At 44.3% G+C, this 20,662-nt stretch overlaps 1 protein-coding gene across 1 annotated transcript in view; it reads left to right on the top strand.

The window, feature by feature from the left end:
- The first annotated feature begins 4,323 nt into the window (after positions 1-4,323).
- SLC17A9 (solute carrier family 17 member 9) overlaps positions 4,324-20,662 on the top strand; it is a 31,371-nt gene continuing 15,032 nt past the window's right edge. The window contains exons 1-4 of the mRNA XM_067554107.1: positions 4,324-4,585; positions 16,032-16,229; positions 18,260-18,399; positions 19,948-20,047. Of these exons, the coding sequence (XP_067410208.1) occupies positions 4,431-4,585; positions 16,032-16,229; positions 18,260-18,399; positions 19,948-20,047 (593 nt within the window). The 5' untranslated portion in view covers positions 4,324-4,430. The remainder of the gene's footprint in view (positions 4,586-16,031; positions 16,230-18,259; positions 18,400-19,947; positions 20,048-20,662) is intronic.

Genomic DNA, 20,662 nt, shown 5'->3' with positions numbered 1-20,662 from the left:
CACAGAAATATAAAATGTTAATTACACTACCCCAGGGTGAGTTTTTTGCTTTAGTTGTAAATAACCTTCTGGTTTGTACATTTAAGAATGCAAGTTAAGAAACATTTAACAGGATTGCTTGAGTATTAGAGTGCTATGTTGCTCTGCTTCTTTACAATACCTTAATACCCAACTTTGATGTAAGGTTTTAAATTCAGTAGGAGAATGATCCAGGATACGTGTGTCTGGACCATCGTCTCATGCTTTTAAGAAACACAAGGCTTTTTCCAGATTGTTAATGTGAGATTAAGGGGAAAAAAAAGCATAATACTGCAATTCATAAACACTTTAAAATGTTACAGTTAATTTGCTCTACATACGCTTTTGATATGGGCTATATTGAATAGTAAATGTAATCTTAAAGTGTACACCTTGTCCTCAAGTATTAATATAATAAGCTTTCACGTGGTGTAGTGTGGATATATTCTGTCCTCTTTGCCTACCTTGTATCTACCCTTTCCTTTGCAGTTTTACTAAATACCATAAAAAGCAGCATAAAGGTGATAAAATACAGTAAGCTGTCTAGTTATCAAATAGAACATATTTCTGTGCTCCAACAGAAGAGGTTCATTGTAGGGATAAGAGGGAAGGAGAAAACATGGCCGATAACAAATTAGGCATAGTCCTACCCACAATTGTTTTTATTCACAAAAGTGCCCAAAGAGGAGCTAAGCTGAGACCTTGCTCAAAATCAGGCCTGTAAGTGAATGTAATACATTTCCAAGTAGTGTTAGAGAGTACTAGGATGTGAAGTCATTTTTATCTAGTAAAACCATAGCCTAAGCCCAAACCTCTCCATGGTGTTCTTCCAATATGCCTGAAACTTGTTCTGAAAAACCATCTCTAAAAATCTGCCCAATTGCAATCACTTGTTTCATTAGGGAGACTGCCAGTGAATCAATGAAGAACTGGATTGATTCTACAAGCTTTGCATGCTGATCACTGAACAGTTGTGACTTTTTTGATCATTACAGTCCTGGATGGGAACTAATGATGTAGAGGTAGAAGGCTTCTCATTTTAGTATCAGTCTATTGAAATGCTCCCACCCTCCATTATTTGTAAAGCCATCACATCTCTGAGTTCGACAAGCTGTGGAGGAGTGTATAGGAAGGCTTCTTACTCCTTCCATGCACGTGTGGCCTATGCCCTGAACTGGCCCTTAGCTAACTTTATATTTTCTCTTCCAGTCCTTCTGCCTTGGGAACAGAGGACTCCTCTTTCTAGCCGTTGCTTATTTTCAAAGCAAAACTGCTTCTCGCATGTCAGCAATGTTAAATCAGGCATTCCCTGGAAAACGTACAGTTGTGTGTTTAGAAAGAAAGAGGCAGGATGGAATATGTACAATACTAACAATTTTGCATTGTTAATAAGGTTATGAGTTAGCAGAAGCTTAACAAAGCAATAGCTGATCTCTTGTGGGTGGGGTGGACTAGGTTCTCAGATCCCATAATGCTGTGGACCATAAAAGTGCCTAAATGAATAGAAGGTAATGGTTATTTTTTTCCACCACCGTTTTATATCTCAGGCAATGTTTCTCCAGTCCTGTAGAGGTCTGTCCACTTACATGTGTGCTGTTTATACTTGTCTAGCTCTAATTTCCCCCCTCCCCTCCCAATATGGAACTGTTGTTGCTTTTGGCACTCTGCCTTACACATGAAGTATTTCCTATACTCCTTTACTATTACTTTCCACTCTTCATTTTTCAGCCTGTGACACAGAAAATTTCTCATGTCTATCTTCACTTCTTCCCTCCTATAATTTAATTCTCAACTATATGCCCTCCAAATACTCATTTAAAAATTATATATTAAATTCTTAACATCTTATCGATATAACTCCTGACATCTTTTTACCAAGCCATGTCTCCTTCTTCTGGAAACGGAAACTCAAGTAATGAGGACCAGGTTTCAAAGTGAAGTAAGTACTGGCATCTGCATCCTGGCTTATTTGCACAGTTGCCAGCTTTTATTGTGTGGCCAAATAAGGTTAACAGTGGGATGAGGGCTGAACCCAATAGTAACACTCCATTCCTTCCCTCCCTTAATGGCCATCTGCTGTTCCCAAGTCAATATTTATTGTTAGATTCTGCCAGTGCTATATATTGTGTGTGGTTCTGATGGAGAAAACTATCTCAAAGCTCAAGAGAGTTGTCTTGTTCATCTCTTGACTCAGAGAATTAAATATTAAGTATGACTTTGCTTTGGTACATTCATGGGGCCTGCCTTTCCTGTGTTCTCACCCAAGTGTTGTGCCTGAACCCTGACTGTAGAACTTCCCTGGATCTCAGTCACACTCAGCTCTACAATATTGTTAGCTATTCTTCCCCCTCCCCCAACTCTTTAGAGATGGACATCTTGCTATCTTACTTCTAATCCCTAGATACAAGAGGCCAAAACTTCCAGATTACAAATCTATTGAGGTTCCTTAGTGTGAGTGAGTGACTTGAGGAGCAGTGCAGTTTGGGGGCAAACACAGTGAGGGAGGAGTTAGTTGCTGGGATTTGTGGGTATTATGAAGTGGGATATGAAGGATGAAGCTGGGCTACTGCCCCTCCACCCCAAAAACTAGATAGAAGATGGGAGACTAGAGGCATGAAACCAGTAGTGAGAGAATCTGCCCCCTTCCCACAGCCATCTGCACCATGCCCTCTGTCCCTTTTAAGAAAAAAATGTCCTCTGTGCTGATATGTTTGTATGCATGTTTATCTGCTGAAAATTAGTAAGATTGTGGACATGTTCTACAGCCTCAATTTTGCATGTGATGCAAACAGGTCCTTACTCAGGAAATGTTGCTTCAACTTTTAGGATAAAAAAAGAACGATTTTATGCTGCTGAATTTTAAAATTACTGTTTTAAAGCACAGAGTGGAGTCTAAATAAATGGGAAGATTTAAAGCAGGCTTGGTCCAAAGCTGGGAGTATGTGGGGCTAAATGAAAAAAAAATACATAAATTTAGGCATTTGTAGTTTACTACTCCTGATGGTGTGGGTGGGGCTTAGCTAACACTGCTAAGATACAGACATGCCCCAGCGCCTTGAAAATCAGTGCCACTTTGGGGGTCAGAGCTGCCTGGAAAGACTGGTGGCAATACATCATTTAAAAGGACACAGACCTCATGTGGGTATAGAAAGGTTTGTCCTCATGGGCACTTCTAGGCATTCCCTACTTAGGTAGGGTTTTCCCATTGCTTTCTTTTGTGTGAGTTAAAGGGGAACCTGTGACTCAGGCCCTGCATGCTAGAAAGCATTCTCGCAGTGGAGGGGGGGTACCAGACAACTGTGAAAGTAAGGGGGAGATTCATTAGCAACAAGCCTGTCCCTGCCGCTGTTTTTCTTCTGATCTTTTTGTGATCAATGTAAAAACGGGCAGAGACCAGAGAGGCTGGGTAAGTTCTCCTTTTGGGCTGGTCCACTTCCCTGACAACTCTGCAGCTGGCAGAGCCTACGTGTCTCATATTCCAAAGAACAAACAGTTTGTATTTCCCTGGAGTTGCTGCTCTCGCCAGTGCCCGCGCCCCCTCGCCCGACCGAATGGGAAAGGGTTATGGTGTGATGCCATTAGCACCTCCCCGGGAGATGCTAAGAGAAAAAGGTCTAGGTCATGACGGCGGTGCCTCTTTCTCCAGCCCTGTTCTCTAGAAGCAAGCAACGCTCCTGAGCAATGTAGCTGCAACGTGGTCTGGGATTCACAACGCGCTTTGACCAGCGTGGGTACAGAGATTCCACGGGAGGAATAAAACTCGAGTGGATTCAGATATAATAGCACCGAGGCTTGGACTGGAGTGCAAAAGGAATTGGTCCATTGCTGGACTTCCAAGTGGGCTCCGGCTGGAAGAGTTGAAGGGGGTGATGGGTTGTAGCTCGGGTTATCACCCTCCCGAGGGAGACCTAGTCCAGCTGTGCCGTGTCTCTGGTCCTGGGGCTGAGTTTTTTGCAGGGCGTCCTGGCCCCGTGCAACCCGCTGGAAGCTCAGCCCGGCTTGTAAATTTCCCCGGCGCGGCTCAGTCCGCTCCGTGGCCGCTGCCAGACTGACTTCCTGGAAAAACTCCAACAGGAAGAGAAGTTGAAAACTGACACGTGGACTTTGTAGTGCAAAGCCCAGAGCAGCGCAGCGAGGCGTTTGCAAAGTAACAGGGCAGGGCTGCGCTGACAGACGTTGCCCGTGCACTCCCTGAGAATGAGCCTGGCTTTGCATCTTTCCTTTATTTAACAGCTCCCGGCAGGGTAGCGCACAGCTTGGAGGGTAGGACATGTAACCCGGCTCGGGAGATTTTTCCAGCCACCGCCGGCTGCCCTGGTGCAATCACTCCAGCATCCTTGCAATCAGTGCAACAGCAACGCTGTCTACTAGTGTAACTGGACTTAGTGAGTCACCCTTTGGGGGAATACTGAATGGCTTCAAGCATCAGCAGGAATGGGGTGCAGGTCTATAGTTCTGAGCTGGGCTCGCTCCATCACCATAACCACCACTACCACCAGCAGCCTGTGAAGACTACATATAAAGAAGGCACGAAGAAAGATGGCAATGTGGATTCCTATTGGTCCAGGTAAGACTCTGGAGTCTCACTCATTAGAAATATTTGTTATTCCTGGGGCACAAACCGGCTTGCTATGTAGTTTTAATATGCAGAGTTTTCTTTCCAGCTTGATGGCTCTTTACTCTGTCATTTGGAAACACAGTAGGGTGTTTGAATGACAGTGTCATTTTATAAGGTTGGTCCAGTGGTTGAGGATCCATCCTGGGACACAGAGGGAGCTGAGTTGCTTTGCTACAGACTTCCTGTGGGACTTCAGGCAAATTACTTTAATCCCTCTGTGTCTCACTTTCCCAGCTGTAAAACAGAGATAACAGCACTTCCTGACCTCAGAGGTGTGTTGTGAGGATAATTACATTACAGACTATGAAGTGCTCAGATACTATGGTAATGGGGGGGCCAAAGAAGTACCCTCATATAAATAGATATAAACTGTCTTCCTTGTAAACCTGTGCTATTTCAATCAAGCACTGTTTTAATAACAATAGTGCAAAACTACCCCACAGAGAAGGAACACGGAACCACTACATAAAATACAAGATACTTTTTTAAAAAAATGCAAGACTATCGAGCTCATATCTGCCCTGTAGTTGGTTAGTCAAACATGCCATTTTAAACATTAAGAGCTTTTTATCAAAAGGTTTTAGCAATTATGTTTGCAATGTAGATAATAACTAATTAAGATTAAAAGTAGCTAAACTACACAGTAATAGTTTTTCTAAGTTAAATAATTAAGACTATTTTAAAAAAAAAAAGTGAATAGCTTTTTTTCCCCAGACAAATTGTGTATTCAAGCTGCCTTTATACTGATTATTGGTATGATGCAGATAATAATACCTGAGGTTAGCAATTACGATGTGCATTGTGAAAAATCACATTTTAAAATGGTTTAGTTGCCCAGTCTTAACTATTAGAGGCTGCCGCTGTGTATGTGATTTTATTTTTATCTGAGTTGATCCGGGAAGGATTTCCTAGCTTGTTTTATATTCTGCTCCATGTGTGCAATATTAAAAACAGGCTCAAACCTTGTGTATGTACTTAGTTGTATAAGTCTATGGCACATGCTAAGTGAGTGGGTGATGTGTAAAATTGCTATGCTCTTCCCATTTTCATTACACAGGAGCACAGTGCCTGGCACAATGGGGCCCCAATTCCTGACTGGTTCCTTTTTGGGGATACACAATACACATCATAATAGTAATTAATAAAAAAATTGATGTTTTCTGAGGATAGCCAAAACTTACTGTTTTTGACAGTGGTGGCATGTGTAAATTCAGAGTTGCCTTGTGTTCTGTAGGAACCAAAAAATTCCCAAATTTTAATCTCATCTCTAAAACGGACTCTTCTCTGTGGACTTGGGGAAATCACTTAACCTTTAGGCCTCAGTTTGCAGTCACTCTTATAAGGCACAAGGGTGCTGTCAGGAATTAATTGGTGGTAAAATGCTTGGGAGATGGGGATAGATAAGGACTGTGACTAATTGGCAGAAGCCTCGCAAAACTGAAAGCTCATCCTGGTGAGAATTCATATTCTTACTTTAAAATGTGTTATTCATAGCAAATAATCATTACATGGGTGGCTGATGAGACTGATCTGGATCCTCTAATCTGGTGAGTGTGGCTGTAACCCAGAATCTTCCCCCCCACCCACCACATGCATTATAGAAAGTCTTCTGATCAGATTGAAGCCAGTGAGAGTCAAGTGAATTTCATGGACTTTGGAGAAGGCCCCCAGGAGAGCTGGCAAGAAAACAGAACAATCAATCTGAAAGTTTAGTTGATTTTTTTTCTTGATTTTCATTGAAAACTGTATGCATGAAAAGTTTGCAGTCATTTTAATTAATGTTCTTATTGATCATTTATATTGTGACCTCACCCAGACATTCCAATCAGAATTGGAGCTTCACAGTGCTACACTCTGTATAAGCAGAGAATAAAGGCTAGACACACAACCACAAAGGGTTTACAATCCAGTTTAAGAGAAGTGGCAACCTGTAGAGCTGACTGTAATTTCTTTCTTTCTTTCTTTCTTTTTTTTAAACCAAAGTACAGTGTTTGTATTGGTCAACATTTTTCACTTTTTTAAAAAAAGGGATTTGGGGATAGTTCAATTCAAAACATCTAAATGAAAATTGGTTTCATTTAGGGAAATCTTTGTTTCAAATTTGTGTCATGTGTCATCGTCGTCGTCCCCCTGCCTTCCCCCCAGCCGTGCTTCTCTGCTTTGTTTCCCCTGGGAAAAAGTAAAAAAGCGGGAGTGCATGAGAATTTCCCCCACTGCTTCATAGGGAAATGTTGACAGATTTTTGATAGTTTTCATTCCAAATTTCTTCAAAAAGAAAATCTTTTCCCAAAAAAAGATAGTTGATAAACCCCTAATTTTTTTGGTGACAATTTTTGTTGTTGCCAGTCCCCTGCCCAACCGGCTCTAGCGACAAGTGGTTATGACAAACCTTGTGAAGAAACCGGGGGAGGATAACAGAAACGGCAATAAGATCATCCTTTGTACTGCTGTTGCACATTGAGGTATCAACTACAATCAGAGCCCTGTTGTGTTAGGCACTGCACATGCACGCATATAGATAAAGTCCTGGCCCAGTGAACAAGACAGTCAAAGAGTGGGAAGGGAAATAGAGGTACAGAAAAGGGAAGTGATTTGCCTAAGGTCACACAGCAAGCGAGTGGCTGGTTTATGCCGTTATGTAAGCTAGCTATCTGCACAGGTGGATGCTTTCCAATCAATTATATATTTAAAATAACAGGCAAATAAATAAATCTCAACATTTCCAAACGGACCCTTTACTCCTCATTCAAACTGGCGAGGTACTGCCACAGAAACAGGGATTGATCAATATGGAGAAATGACATAGAATCCATTTTCATACTGAAACAAAAGACACGCCAGGCAGCCTTCCAGATCCTCCAGGCACCCTTGGTGCAGTGAGACAGATAACCACTTATCATTGCGCATTCGTTTTTCTGTCTTTGTTCTCCCTGGTTTATTCTGCCTCCTCTTTTGTTCTCCATTTCTTCAGCTCACTTTTCACTTTCCCTTTTACTGTTTTTTCTCAGACATTTTATCCTACCCTCTCCAACTGCCATTCCTAAACTTTCAGGGAACTCTCCAGTGGTTCCATTCTCTCCTACCATCCCTTCTCTTCCATGGAACAACACTCAAAATATTCTGATTAGGGTGCTTGAATAGCTGTAGAAGAAAAGGAAGTCACTTGGAATAATAAGTTAATTAATAAAACCTAGCACTTGGAGAGCACTTTTCATCTGTACATCTCAAACAAGGACCTGCCGCGGAGGTATGTAAATCATCATCCCCAGCTCACAGATGGGGAAATGAAGGCACCAGAGAAATGAAATGCTTTGCCTGAGGTCACACAGTCACTGGTAGATCCAGGGTCAGAATCTGGCACGTAAGGAGCAGATTCTGGGCTGTGCCTCTCAGGCTGTGTCTTCACTGACGGCAGCAAATTCGCCGCCGTCAGATCGACTTCTCTGGGTTGACTGAGTGGTCAGTGAAGACCTGCTCAGTCGATCCAGAAATCGATGTATTAAGACCACCTTCACAAGCGGCATAGTGCTGTATCGACGGGAACGCGGTTCCCGTCGGCGCAGTGCAGTGAAGACGGCGCGCAGAACAGAAGCAGAGAAGTCGACGGGAGCTACGCAAGTTTTTTCCATAGCTTGCGTAACTCCGGTCGACTGCCGCCGAATCGCCGAGGTAAGTGTAGACAAGCCCTCAGGTGATGCAGCACAAAAGACTCAGCAGTGTGTGCGGGCCTTGTGCCCCCTAGATTCTAAGCTACACCAGGGCAAGTGTGGCCTATGGTATAAACTAGGGCAGTTGCTTTATGCAGAGGAAATGTAAAGGAGCTGTGATAGGGGCCAGAATCTGGCTCCAGGTCACTTGACTGCCAGTCCTGTGCCCAGTCCTATGGACTACACTGAGAGCTTGTCTACACTTACCTCAGAGATTCAGCGGCAGTCGACTGGAGTTACGCAAACTACGCAAAAAACTTGCATAACTCCCGTCGACGTCTGTGCTTCTGTTCTGCGCGCTGTCTTCACTGCACTGCGCCGACGGGAACCGCGTTCCCGTAGGCGCAGCACTACGCCACTTGAGAAGGTGGTCTTAATACGTTGATCTCTGGATCGACTGAGTGGGTCTTCACTGACCACTCAGTCAATCCAGAGAAATTGATCTGACGGCGGCGACTTTGCCACCGTCAGTGTAGCCGTAGCCTGAGTAGTATTCTGTTCACAGCTTTCTGGTTATCGCAGTGCAAGTCCTATTCGTTTCTTTTACTGTACAAATTGCTCATCTTATTAAATAACATACATGCTAAGTCCCCTTTATCTGAGGAGGTGTAGTCAAGCAACCATCTGCCAGTTGTGGTTTTTCAGCCGTGTCAAGTGTTATTTCTCAGTTTCAGTGTCCAGTGGGTCTGCCTGTGACAACCGTTGCACCTTCCCACCTCCTCCACGCTGATTTAATAGTTACGTTCAGCTCATGCTGCTGGCTAGAATCAAATTCTATCTTTATTCTGCCAAGAGCAAGAAATGAAAAGAGGGAATGAACTGAAAGTGGCTCTTTCTAAATAGTACTTGTTGCCATCTGTGGCTCTGCTAAGGAAATCCATGCTCAGGAGAGATACATCAAGTAAACGAATTGTCTTCCCAGTGGAAAAAAGCCCCTCTCCTCTAGGTCACTCTAATTGGTCATTAGCTGATTGATTTGAAAAATCAAAGCTACCTTTGATGGCTACAGATCACAAGGTATCAGCTGGTGTAGGACAGGTTGCAATCACTTTAGAGGGAAAAAAGGATTTTCTCTTGACAATTCTGAATCGTTTGTTACGGCAGTGCTTATGGATCAATCAAGAATGCGGCCCCATTGTGCTAGACACTGCACAAACAAAGTAGTAGCCAGTCCTTGCACTGAAGAGCTTACAATCTAATTAGGCAAGGCAGACAGAGGGCAGGGAAGAGGTATAACAAAGAGAAGCACTAGGATTTTCAATGGTGGGAGCAATCATTTTTTGAGAACAAACAAATACAGGGAAGACAACTGTCAAGCTAAGTTAAAAATAACTACCCGCCACCCTTGGCAGTAGCTGTGATTTAACTTGCCTTCTGTACAGTGTTATTTGTGTGACTCTGCTGTGTTCACTTCACATCAAAACAACCCTAAACATGCCGTAAATTAAAGCAATGGACGGGTAAGCTGAAAAAAGTCATAGCAATAGGACAATAAATCAGGGAGGATTATCAAACAAGACTGGAGATAGGGTCTGATGCTTTCAGCAGCCCATGGAGAAAAAATAAAGTGACCTGTGATATAGGAGAGGGTTAGGTTTTTGAAGTACTTCCTTAATTACCATTGACTGCAGGCAGAACACCTGATGTTCTGAGACACCAGAGCCGGTAAGTTTCTGTGCAGTGAAAACCTGCAGCCAGATCTAATTCTGGGCTAGTAACACTGACTCTTGGTTTTGTCCCTGTGAAGATATGCATGAGGTGTGTGACAACACCAGCACACTGGCAGCCAGCTGCATCCCGAGGGATGGAGGGAGGGAGCATTCTTGTCCCCTTTTTAAAGGGGAGGAAACTGAGCTACAGACACGGGGGCAGATTCGTCAGAGACAGCTGTCTGTCTGCAGTGGCCCCTATGGACCATTGCCTCAGTGCAGAATCACCAGAATGCAGGTTCACGGTGGCTACGCCCTCTATCTGGAGCAGCACAAAGCTGTATTAACAGGGACCAGGATCTGAACCAACAACTTCTTCCTACCGTAGGAAACTCCCTTTAGAAAAACAACAAATTTCTGGGGCTACTGGCAAGGTAGTAGAGTAGGGTGAGACTGCTCTAGCCTGGCTATCTGAACACCACTGTTCTCACTCCTTAAAATACATGCCTATCTGACAATCCTCATTCCAGCCTGAAAGACAGCATTAAACTCAAAGCTAATGATGCCTTCAGCTCCAGTGAATCCATTTTAAAAGTCAGCTGAAATGGCTCTAAACAGACTGAATCGCGAATTGAGGGAGAGGGGTAAGACTGAGTCAAGAGAAATGAAGTTGAGCAAATATTTGCTCTGTGGCAGCAAGTGGAGAAATTCCTCTAGCATGAAAACAGGTTGAAAATCAAAGAACACTTTCCCTGGGCTAGGGTGAGGCTTGGTTTGTTTTGGGGTTTTGGTTTTTTTTTGCCTTTTGGGGGCTCTGTGGCAGAGCAGGAAATTGCTAATAGCTGTCCTCAACTGACACAAAAATAGAGAGGATGATGTTTGCTTTCACCTGAACTATTCAGCTTGTCTGAGCCCAGTCCCTGGGACACGTTACCCAGGGACACTTCAAAGCAGAGCTGCAGCAAACAGCAGGAGAGCTGTGTCTACTTTGATGGAGACACAGAGCTCAACACTGCCATACAAGCTACAGCTGTCTGAATGGAGGCTTGTTGGAATAAACAAGCCAAACCCAAACCTACGTGGCTTATTGCGGCTCAAACACAGGAGCTGATTATAGGTGTGTCCCAGTGCTGGCCAATGCTTGGGAAAACAAAAGTTGCTTTCTAGGTAGTGAACTTCCCCATCACACGAACGTGCTCTAGACGCTGGGGGAAAAAGACGGCACTGCAGGTTTCTATTTCATTGTTGTGCTTTCCTGTGTATTTGGGCAGGTTTGTGAAGCTTTTGCGCAGAGAAGAGAAGCAGGAGCAATAGTTGGGAACTGATGTGTATTCAGTTCCCTGCAGGAGCAGACATACCGTCCACTTGTTTTGTTGAGGGACAGCTGTATGGAGATTGGAGAGCCCCGTATGACAGCTGGGGATCTGGCCTATTGCCTCTCCAGTGCTCCCAGCCCCTGGTCAACAGGCGTCTAGGACTAGCTCTCACTCCCAAGTCTTCAGAGGAGTGGAGAGCACCTAATAGGCTCCTGAAGAGAGACTGGGACTGAAAACTCAACACAGCATTAGGACTGGGAGTCAGAAAATATGGGTTCATTCCCAGCTTGGCCACCACCATGTGGAACCTTGGGCAAGTCACTTAGACCTGCATGTTTGTCACCCAGTTCCCATATCAGTAACATGCAGATAATGTTTTCTCACTTCATGTGGGAGGTTATTAGGCTGAATTTATTAACATCGCATAGACGCATAGACGAAGGCCAGAGGGGACCATCATATTCACCTACTCTGACCTTCTGCACTTTGCAGGCCACGTTTAGCTTCTCGGCGCTCTGGGCATGCAAAATATTGTTTTATTTATTATTATTTAGTTCTTGAGCTAGAGTCATATCTCCTGTCCCTCACAATGTCTGTAAAGAATTTCCTAATACCCTTGTATGTTGTTGTTTTGAACCAGGCAGAACCGTGACTCATCTGCAGTTACAATGATAACTATAATTAGGAGAAAAATGCTTCTGCAACTCAGGCGCTTCCTCTGATGTAAGCACATCAGTATCCTTGCAAATCATTCATTCATTCAATGGTTTGGTGTGGATGTGGGCAGCTAGCGCTTCCATGTGATGGTATTGTTTTAGTGGATTTTCTGGCAGGAAATGCTGCCTAAAGCTTGTACTGTTCTGGAGTCCTCTTCATACTTCTCCACTTGGTTTGTGCTTACATCTATAGCTAGGCATTTAAAAAGAAAATCAAAACAATAGAAATAAATAGAACAGAATAGAATATTTCAGGCCATGTGAAATAATCTGCCACTTTTTTTTTTTAAAGAAAGGTTTACAAACTAAAGCTCATTAAAAAATTTCCCTTGAAATTTTGTCAAAACCCAGGCAGGGAGGGCAATTGCGCGGGGAAAATGTTCTCTGCTTTCCAATCATCCTTATTGATGTTATTTCTCTATATTATTTATTATAGTCGAGCCTACAGGCTGGAAGATTAGGGTACCATTATGCAAAGCACTATGCAGACACATAGTAAGAGAGAGTCCCTGCCCCAGAATGCTCACCATCTAAAAAGACAAGACAGACAAAGGAAGGATTATCATCTCCATAGGACACTGAGAGATTAAATGGCTTGCCAAAGGGGGCACAGGGGTTCTGTGGCAGCACTGGGAATTGAAGCAATGTTCTTGAATCCTAGTCTGGTGCTTTAATCACACCACCGTCTTTCCTCTCACTTTCATGTCCCTCTCCTCTTCTACCCATTGTTAAAATGCTGTAGGACTTGACCCTACACAGTGTGGGTGCAGCGTGTTACATCTATAAGCACAAGGTAAAAAATTCTGAGCTGAGATAGGGAAGGCAGGGGAACCTGATTCAGTGTTAATGAAAGGGCCTCGGGCCAGCCACCTACTTACTCCTGCAGGAGTCTCACCTAACAGGAGAGCGTGGGTTAAGCAACTCATCTATCTGTTGAGGCTCAAACACACTCATGTCTCCCTAGACCCGTCCACTCCCTGTCAGCATCCTGGAGTGTCAGTGTAAAAATGCTACTATGCTGATTTGATGCAACACGTAAGCCCCCGGACACTGCTGAGAGCTGGACGTCAACCCCACTGGAGCCAAGGAAGCGTATCCATTGACTGCTTTGGATTTGTGTCAGATCATTAGCACCTAACCTTACGTGATCCATGCGCAGCTTCTATTCACACTTGCATTTGTGTGAGCCAAACTCCTTACACCCTATCACTACGCTCTCAAATGAACTCCCGCAGAAAAATGGTGAAAGACCAAAAAACCCCTATCAGTCACGGGCAAACACTTTTCACAAACAATCGCTCTGAATCTGACCTTTCACTACCCCGTCCTCAAAAGCACCCTGCACAAGACGTAGGAACTGAAATGCATAACTCTGCTGGACTGCTTCTATGGCTCATTACAACTATTTGTAACACCTCTGCCTGCTTACCCTTAATTGCATACTTCATGTAAGTGGTCTCCTACAGCATGTGTGTTACCCTTATGCTTAACACTCTGTCCCAGCTTGTATTTAGCTCAGACTTCCTGGTTAGCTTCCCCAGACCTGAAGAAGAGCTCTGTGAAGTTTGAATGCTTGTCCCTTCCACCAACAGGTGTTACCTCACCTACCTTGTCTCTCTCACATCCTGGGACCAACATGGCTACCACAACACTGCAGACAGATCCTCAAAGGTACTTAGCCTCCTAAATTTCATTGAAGACAAAGGCCAGGAGGTGGAATCTCCCTCCAGCAAAAAATATTTACCCTCAGAGTTTTCTTTTCATTTCCATTGAGGAGCTGGGCCTCTGCACTCAGCACTGCAGGATCCGAGCAGTGCAAGGCAATATTATAAAGAATAATTGAGCTTAGTGGGCTTGAGTCTCTCTTGCCTTGCTCCTCACACCAGCCATTCACACCTGTGCACTGACTCGGCCTGTGAGTATCTTACACCCCCTTTTGCACAGATGCCCGACAGGGGAAAGAACAGAAAAAACCAAACACACTTTTCGTAACATTTTATGTCACAAATTAAAATAAGATGGGTTAAAAGCATCATGTCTGATGGACCTGGACGGCCCTTCTTGGGCCAGCCCCAAAGGTTCAGAATTTACAAACCTGCATTTTTATTTTTATTGGCACCAGCTACCACATTAAACAAAACTAGGTCTGGGCCGTTTCCCTCTGAGAGTTCCCAAGTGACATTGGGGCTGGGCAGAGCACTTCCATAGGCAGGTGAAAAAAAAAAAAAGGGTTGTTTTTGGCTTGGGGTGAATTAAACTCCCACTGCTGTAATGTCTCCTTTAAGCATAAACCTCTGAAGGGTATTTGTGTCACAATCCCGGTTTGTTAAATCAATGAGGCAAGGTGAAGTGTGGTTAATTATTCTTCTGGTCAGAATTTGTAATTTTTTGAGCTAGTTACTTTAGTGTATGTGTGTGTGAAGGGAGGGGGAGGAAAGCTTCATAGCGCAGAATGAAAAGTCCCAGTACCTCCTGCTATAACTCGGCATCAAGCCCCTCCCCCGTCCATCCAGGAGATGGCACTAAATTAATTTCTAATGGGCACAACAGCCTGGCATGTTTTACCACTTATTGTTTCTGTATCTCAATCTGTGAAAGGGTCCTTTGACATGGTTGTAATTGGGCTTGTGTTATATTGGAATAACCAGACTCCTAACATCTATCATAATTAACTCGAATGAAGAAAAACAAATATTCATTTTCTGTACAAAAGATGGCCTAAGCCATTTCCAATACTGAAAGCAGATCTGTTTAGGAGGATGGAGGGTGCAGTGGGTTAGTACCATGGCTCCATGTATTCCGTGATCAGCTGCTTCGCGTAAGGACTGCCTCTCTGTTATATGTTTGTACAGCACCTAGCACATGGGGCCCTGGCCTCTATTGTAATAATAAAAATAACAGTTAATTCCTCAGTCACTAAGGCCTTATTCTGAAATTTATAATGCACAAGAGAATGACTTCATCCACGCTGAGGTCAATGGGGCTCTGCACAGGTACAGGGATCCCCCCACGTCATTAATTGCAGAATCAGGACCTAAATTTGTGGCAGAACCTTTGTCTTTGCTGCAGAATTGTTCTCCAGAACTGAAGTAGGAGCAGGTGCCATTGCCTACCTGCTCTCAAACACAGCGTTCATACCATGCAGAGTCTGCTTCACCTCCTCCCAGGGATTTGGTTTTCTTAACACAAAGCCTAACAATACTGTATTAATAAAGTTCAGCTCAAACCTTTCTGGCCATGCCTTTTCTTAGGGATCCTCCCTCTGGACAGATCATTCCAGATCCTCTCTTTGTGAAGCGCGCCTCTCACTTCCCTTATATTTGGGTGGTAACAAGTCACCTGTCTCTGTGAGTCAGCAAAATCCACTTAGTCTTTTCTCAGCCTAATTAACACTTGCTACCAAGACAAGGTGTCTCAGACAAACGCTGCCAACCTGTTACACTAACCTTTCATTTGTTGTTTATATTTTAAAAAAATAATAGTTTCTAACCCTTTTGGTTATAACAACAACTCTTCCAAACATGGACCAAGAACAAGCAATGCAGTGACCTGTGCCTTCATCGGCAGACAGCATAAATCTGAATCCTAAAGACTGCAATTTAAATATCAACATTGCTAACTGTTTCACAGCTAAAACAACGAGAGTTCTGTGGCACTTTAAAGACTAACAAATTTAATATTTGCAGGCATAAGCTTTCGAGAGACTTCAGCTCTCTTCTTCAGATGCAGTAATACAGAAAACAGGTAACACAGCTGAGATCCAAGCAGTGTTTGGGATTGGACATAAAGGCAGGTGCATGAAGCACTCTCTGAATGGGAGTGACGGACTGCAAAGTTGGCATCACTCTAGACATTTAGCTCTTTAAAGATAGACTTGCCTGGCTTGCAGAAGCATTCAGGGAAACATACCTGACCAGCGTGGCAGCGCTGCGTGATCTGAATCAGAAGCTGGCGCACAGTTTGTATCAAAGCATGTTTGTTCCCCTTCTCTTTCTTCATCCTTGCAGGCCTGAATCGCGACTATGGACTGTGATGTTACTGCTTGGGACCTGCTTACTCTATTGTGCCAGGGTGACCATGCCCATCTGTGCTGTGGCTATGAGCAGTAACTTCGACTGGGACAAGAAACAGTCTGGCATTGTTCTGAGCAGCTTCTTCTGGGGCTACTGCTTAACTCAGATCATCGGAGGGCACCTCAGCGATCGGTACCAGAACTTTCTGATTTTATCCCTTCGCTCAGTTTTTGCAATAAAAATGCGTGGCAAAATGACCAGCCCAACTCTCACCATTAGCCAGTGGGTGTGGGGTTTAATAAACTATCTGTAAAGTCCTTAGATATGCCTGGAGGAAAAGCATTGTAGGCCTGATCCAAAGTCAATGGATGTCCAGCTCTGATCCAGGAAAGCACTTAAGCACATGCCTACCCTTAAATATGTGAGTAGTCCCTGTTGGTTTCAGTGTTGGCACCGATATTAAAGTTACACAGGTACTGAAGTGCTTGGCTGGAGTGTGGCCTATGTGCAGTGCAGGAATTACCTACATGCCAAAGTTGTAGCGCTTTAAACTACACCAGTATAGTTCAAGCTGTTCAACTTCCACTAGTGTGGACGCAATTGCATCAGTAGGCGTTTAGACTAATACAGCTTACTGCCATATAAGAAGAGGAATAAGCTAGGCCAGTATAAAGCACCTTTATTATTGCATCCACACTAGGGGTTGTACTGGTATAATTATTCCAAGAAAGAATCACACCCCTAACCAAAATAGTTATACCAGTACAAAACTTGTGTCTAGACTCTAGACCAAGGCGTATCACTATGGGATGGTGATAATTGCAATGTGCTTCCCATAGCCAGCATTAGCCAGCTGCTCACATCAAACACGATCTATTCATTAACAGAAGCTAAGCACCGTCCTTGTGTGGATGGCAATGTTCGGATCGGTTATTCCCGTGATGAACAACCAGTGGGGGGCAGCGCTCCCTTTTCTGCAGAGAAATCATCCTCCAGCTCATCTGTGGAATCCGTTTGCCCACACTTCTGCGCAGTGCCTCCCGAGTTTTGTTCCCTTTTGCAGTCCCCGTCAGGCTTGGGAAAAGCATGTGCTGCACTGTTTGATTGTATTAATTAAAAAAAACCCCCAAAACTCAAAACGTAGTCAGCTGGATTGTGGAAACCCTAGTAATGACCTGCTCGAGTTCTTGCCCCATACTGCAGGGTCCTCGGGGGCCCTGTCTTTCCTGTAAAAGCTTGTGTGAGAAATGCAGTCTTATCTGTGCAGCATGCTGTGCTGTTGCACTGTGGTCTTTGATGGACTCTGAAAGCAAAGTGCCCGCAAGAAGCGAGAGGCTGCAGACAAGCAGAGCGAATGCTAAAGAGTGGATGGAACAGGAAACGCTGTCCTCCTTTGAGAAAAAGAGAACGGTGGCTAACTGATTGTTTTTAAAACTTCCCCGGTCTCGGGTTCTCAGCCCTGCCCTTGTGACCACTCTGCCCTTCTGCACGGCTGGTTGGGAAGGAGATCCTGGCTAGTTGGGAAGGAGATAGGTTCCCAATATAGAAAAGGGGATCCCAGCACTGAATAGGCTGAGAACTACTGCTCCCGCTCTGTTATTTGTAAAACTCTCTGTTGCTTTAAAATCAGGTTTCGCTTCCTGCTGATGTCACCCTCCTTTATCTGCGTTCTTGTATTTCTAAGGTGAACTTGTAATTAGCACGCTCCTGTTTTTCTTTACTTCCCTGTGGGTGCCCTCGCATCACAGAAGATGTAACTGTATGGACAGGCGGAAGGGGCAATCACTTTCCCAAACAGTATGAATCTGTATGAATCAGTCACTTATCCCCACTGTCTGTCTGCTGTTGGGCAGCAAATGGGGATTTCCTTTGGATACCCCTTCACACACAGTGCATTCTAGGGCCTCTCAAACTTGCAGTTAAATGGTAGGAATGATGCCATGTTCTGCTGCTGCATGATGGTACGGGACACACGCAACCCTGGCTATGACTCCAGTTGAGATGGGGAACGGTCTGTATTGCTGCTCGCCTCCCTGAAGGAAACAGGCACATGTGCTGGAACAATTTGTACAGTGGGGATGCTGAGAGCCATTGAACCAAACTGTAAACCCTGGATATGATGGAAACCACTTCAAGCCAGGGGGTGCTGCTGCACCCCAAGTTCCAGCACCTATGGGAGAAGGTGAAGTTCCCCCCTTACATAATTCTTGCTTATCTTTCAGGATTGGAGGAGAAAAAGTCCTCCTCCTCTCTGCATCTGCCTGGGGTTTCATCACCGCCATCACGCCACTGCTCACCTATATCAGTTCTGCCCACCTGATTTTTATGACCATTGCCCGATTCCTCATGGGACTTCTGCAAGGTGAGATACAAAATTGTGTGTGCGTGTGTATTTGTTCCACCTACCCAAGAACTTGCTTATCCTGAAACTCCGTATCTTTTTAATTCAAACGGAAGTCAGACCTGCCCTGTGTAAACTGCAGCACTGGTTAGAGTGAACTTCTGTTTCGGAGTTGCCCCCACATCTGGAACGCCTCTTTTAAAAACGAGTGTTTCTGGGTGCAGAGTGGCTATCAAATTGGGGCCACTGAGAAATCTGTCTGTGAGAAATGTGCTGTTACTATAAGAAGATTTAATCTGCCTGCCTGCCACTGAAAAGATAAATGTTCTTCAAAGCACCTGCGATATGGGGGAGTTTCTTTGGCCTTTTGTCTCAGCTGTGATCATTGGGGATGATTTTCTCTCCCACTTGGTGAACTAGGTCTCGGAACTGTAGGAACCTGGCAAGTGCCACCCTAAAGTTCTTTGTGTGTGTGATTTTTTCTGGTTAATAACCGATAAGAAACTCTAGGTTATTTTCACTGTTTTGTCTCTGGGCTTCTGCGGTTCTGTGGGTGCCCAATACATCATTATAAATGACTACGTTTTTGTAAACTACCAGTGCAACTTAGCTTCTCAGTGATGGCTCTTTCCGCTGCTTGCTCCTTTTTTTCCCTCTCTCTCTTTTTACTCCCCTTTTTTTATGTAAGTGTTTGTTATTTTATGGCCATATGTCTATCCAGGACTAGATTAACACCAGGTAGCATCCATTCCAGTTTTAACCATATACAAATTAGCCCATATTTCAACAACTGCAGCAGCTGACTCATCCTAGAATTCACCTCTTCCCCGGGGGAGGGTTCACATCCTCTCCTCACCTGTTTCCACGGTTTTGACATATTGTTATGAATGTCAACCCCCATTGCAATCAGCTGATGACATAACTTTGCAAAGTCTTGGGATGATATCATATATGACCCTGCCACTCAGTAGAGCTCGGAGCCAGGATGAATCACCTGCTTCCCCATGAGAAAAAGGTGGCAACTATTTAATAAGGTTTAAAAGTTACTAAAGCTTGTTGAACCCGGGGATCAGTTTTGGTGTGGCTCGGCTGTTGTTTAACAGAGGAATGCTGGTGTTGTGGTTAAATGCCTGGGCCTGGGAGAGCTCAGGTCAGTTCTCAGCTCTGCTCAGACTTCAGCGAGTCACTGAATTTGTCTGGGCCTCAATTCCCCAGCTGTAAAAAGGGGATAACAGCCCTGCCCTATCTCACGGGGATGATGTAAGGATAAATGCATTCACACTTATGAAGTGCTCAAATATTACAATAATGGGGGGTCATCACAGCAGATACAGAGAAGGCACCAATGAGCTTCCAGGTGGCATATCACGCAGAGCAGTGCAGTGCCATAAGTCATCCTGGTGTGTGACACAATGAGGGCATTGTCTTGGATACATCAAAGAGCCCATTGACTTGTTCTGGCATGTATCTACTGTTGGATTTGATTCCAACACGCTCACATGGGAGTGTAAGTTTGACTGTTGCCTATCCTGGCTGGCTGGCTGACTCTTCCCTTTCCATTGCCATTAGGAGTATTCTTCCCTGCCTTGGCCAGCCTCTATTCGCAGAAGGTCCGTGAAAGCGAGCGAGCTTTCACGTGCAGCACAGTGGGGACTGGCTCTCAGTTCGGGTGAGTTCTCAGAGGCAGATGTTTCATTGGGTTTGAGCGGTGGGTGACAGTCTCAGCAGGATGCCATATGAGATACAGAGCCATTAAACTGCTGGAGGCAAAAACACCAACCCACGAAGTACGTCTGGAACTCAGGGTCCTTGACGGTGTAATCCCTTCCAGTTGAAGAATGCTCAGACAGTTGCTATGGAATATATACACTCATTATTGAAGTCTTTGAGTCCTTTACAATGTCTCGTTCTCTCAAGTGTGTTGAGGGTTAGTGGGATTTTGTCTTTGCTTTTGATCAAGTGGCTTCAAGGAGTTGCTATTACATTTGGTTTCCTACAGGAAGTGGCATGGTCCAGCAGGAAGAGCAAGACAGACAATCTAGGGTCCTGAGTTCTGTTTCTGACTTGCTCTGCGACCCTGGGCAGGTCATAGAACCTCTCTATGCCTCAGTTTCACTCTCTGTTAAATGAGGATTAATTATACTTTCCCATCTTCGTAAAGTTCTTGGCGAACCTCTGACAGAAAGGGCTATAAAGCAGCAAAGCAGCAGTGGTGTTTTATGCACCATGTGTGTTTATCACTCAGTTCCATCCTGTGACGTTCTTTTGCTGATCGATATATTCC

Source organism: Emydura macquarii, unplaced genomic scaffold (assembly GCF_026122565.2).
Source record: "Emydura macquarii macquarii isolate MOO-44397 ecotype Brisbane River unplaced genomic scaffold, CSIRO-AGI_Emac_v2 contig_1483, whole genome shotgun sequence".
NCBI classification, from domain to species: domain Eukaryota; kingdom Metazoa; phylum Chordata; order Testudines; family Chelidae; genus Emydura; species Emydura macquarii.
Note: the sequence above shows the minus strand (reverse complement) of the source record. Positions and strands in the feature narration are given on the sequence as shown.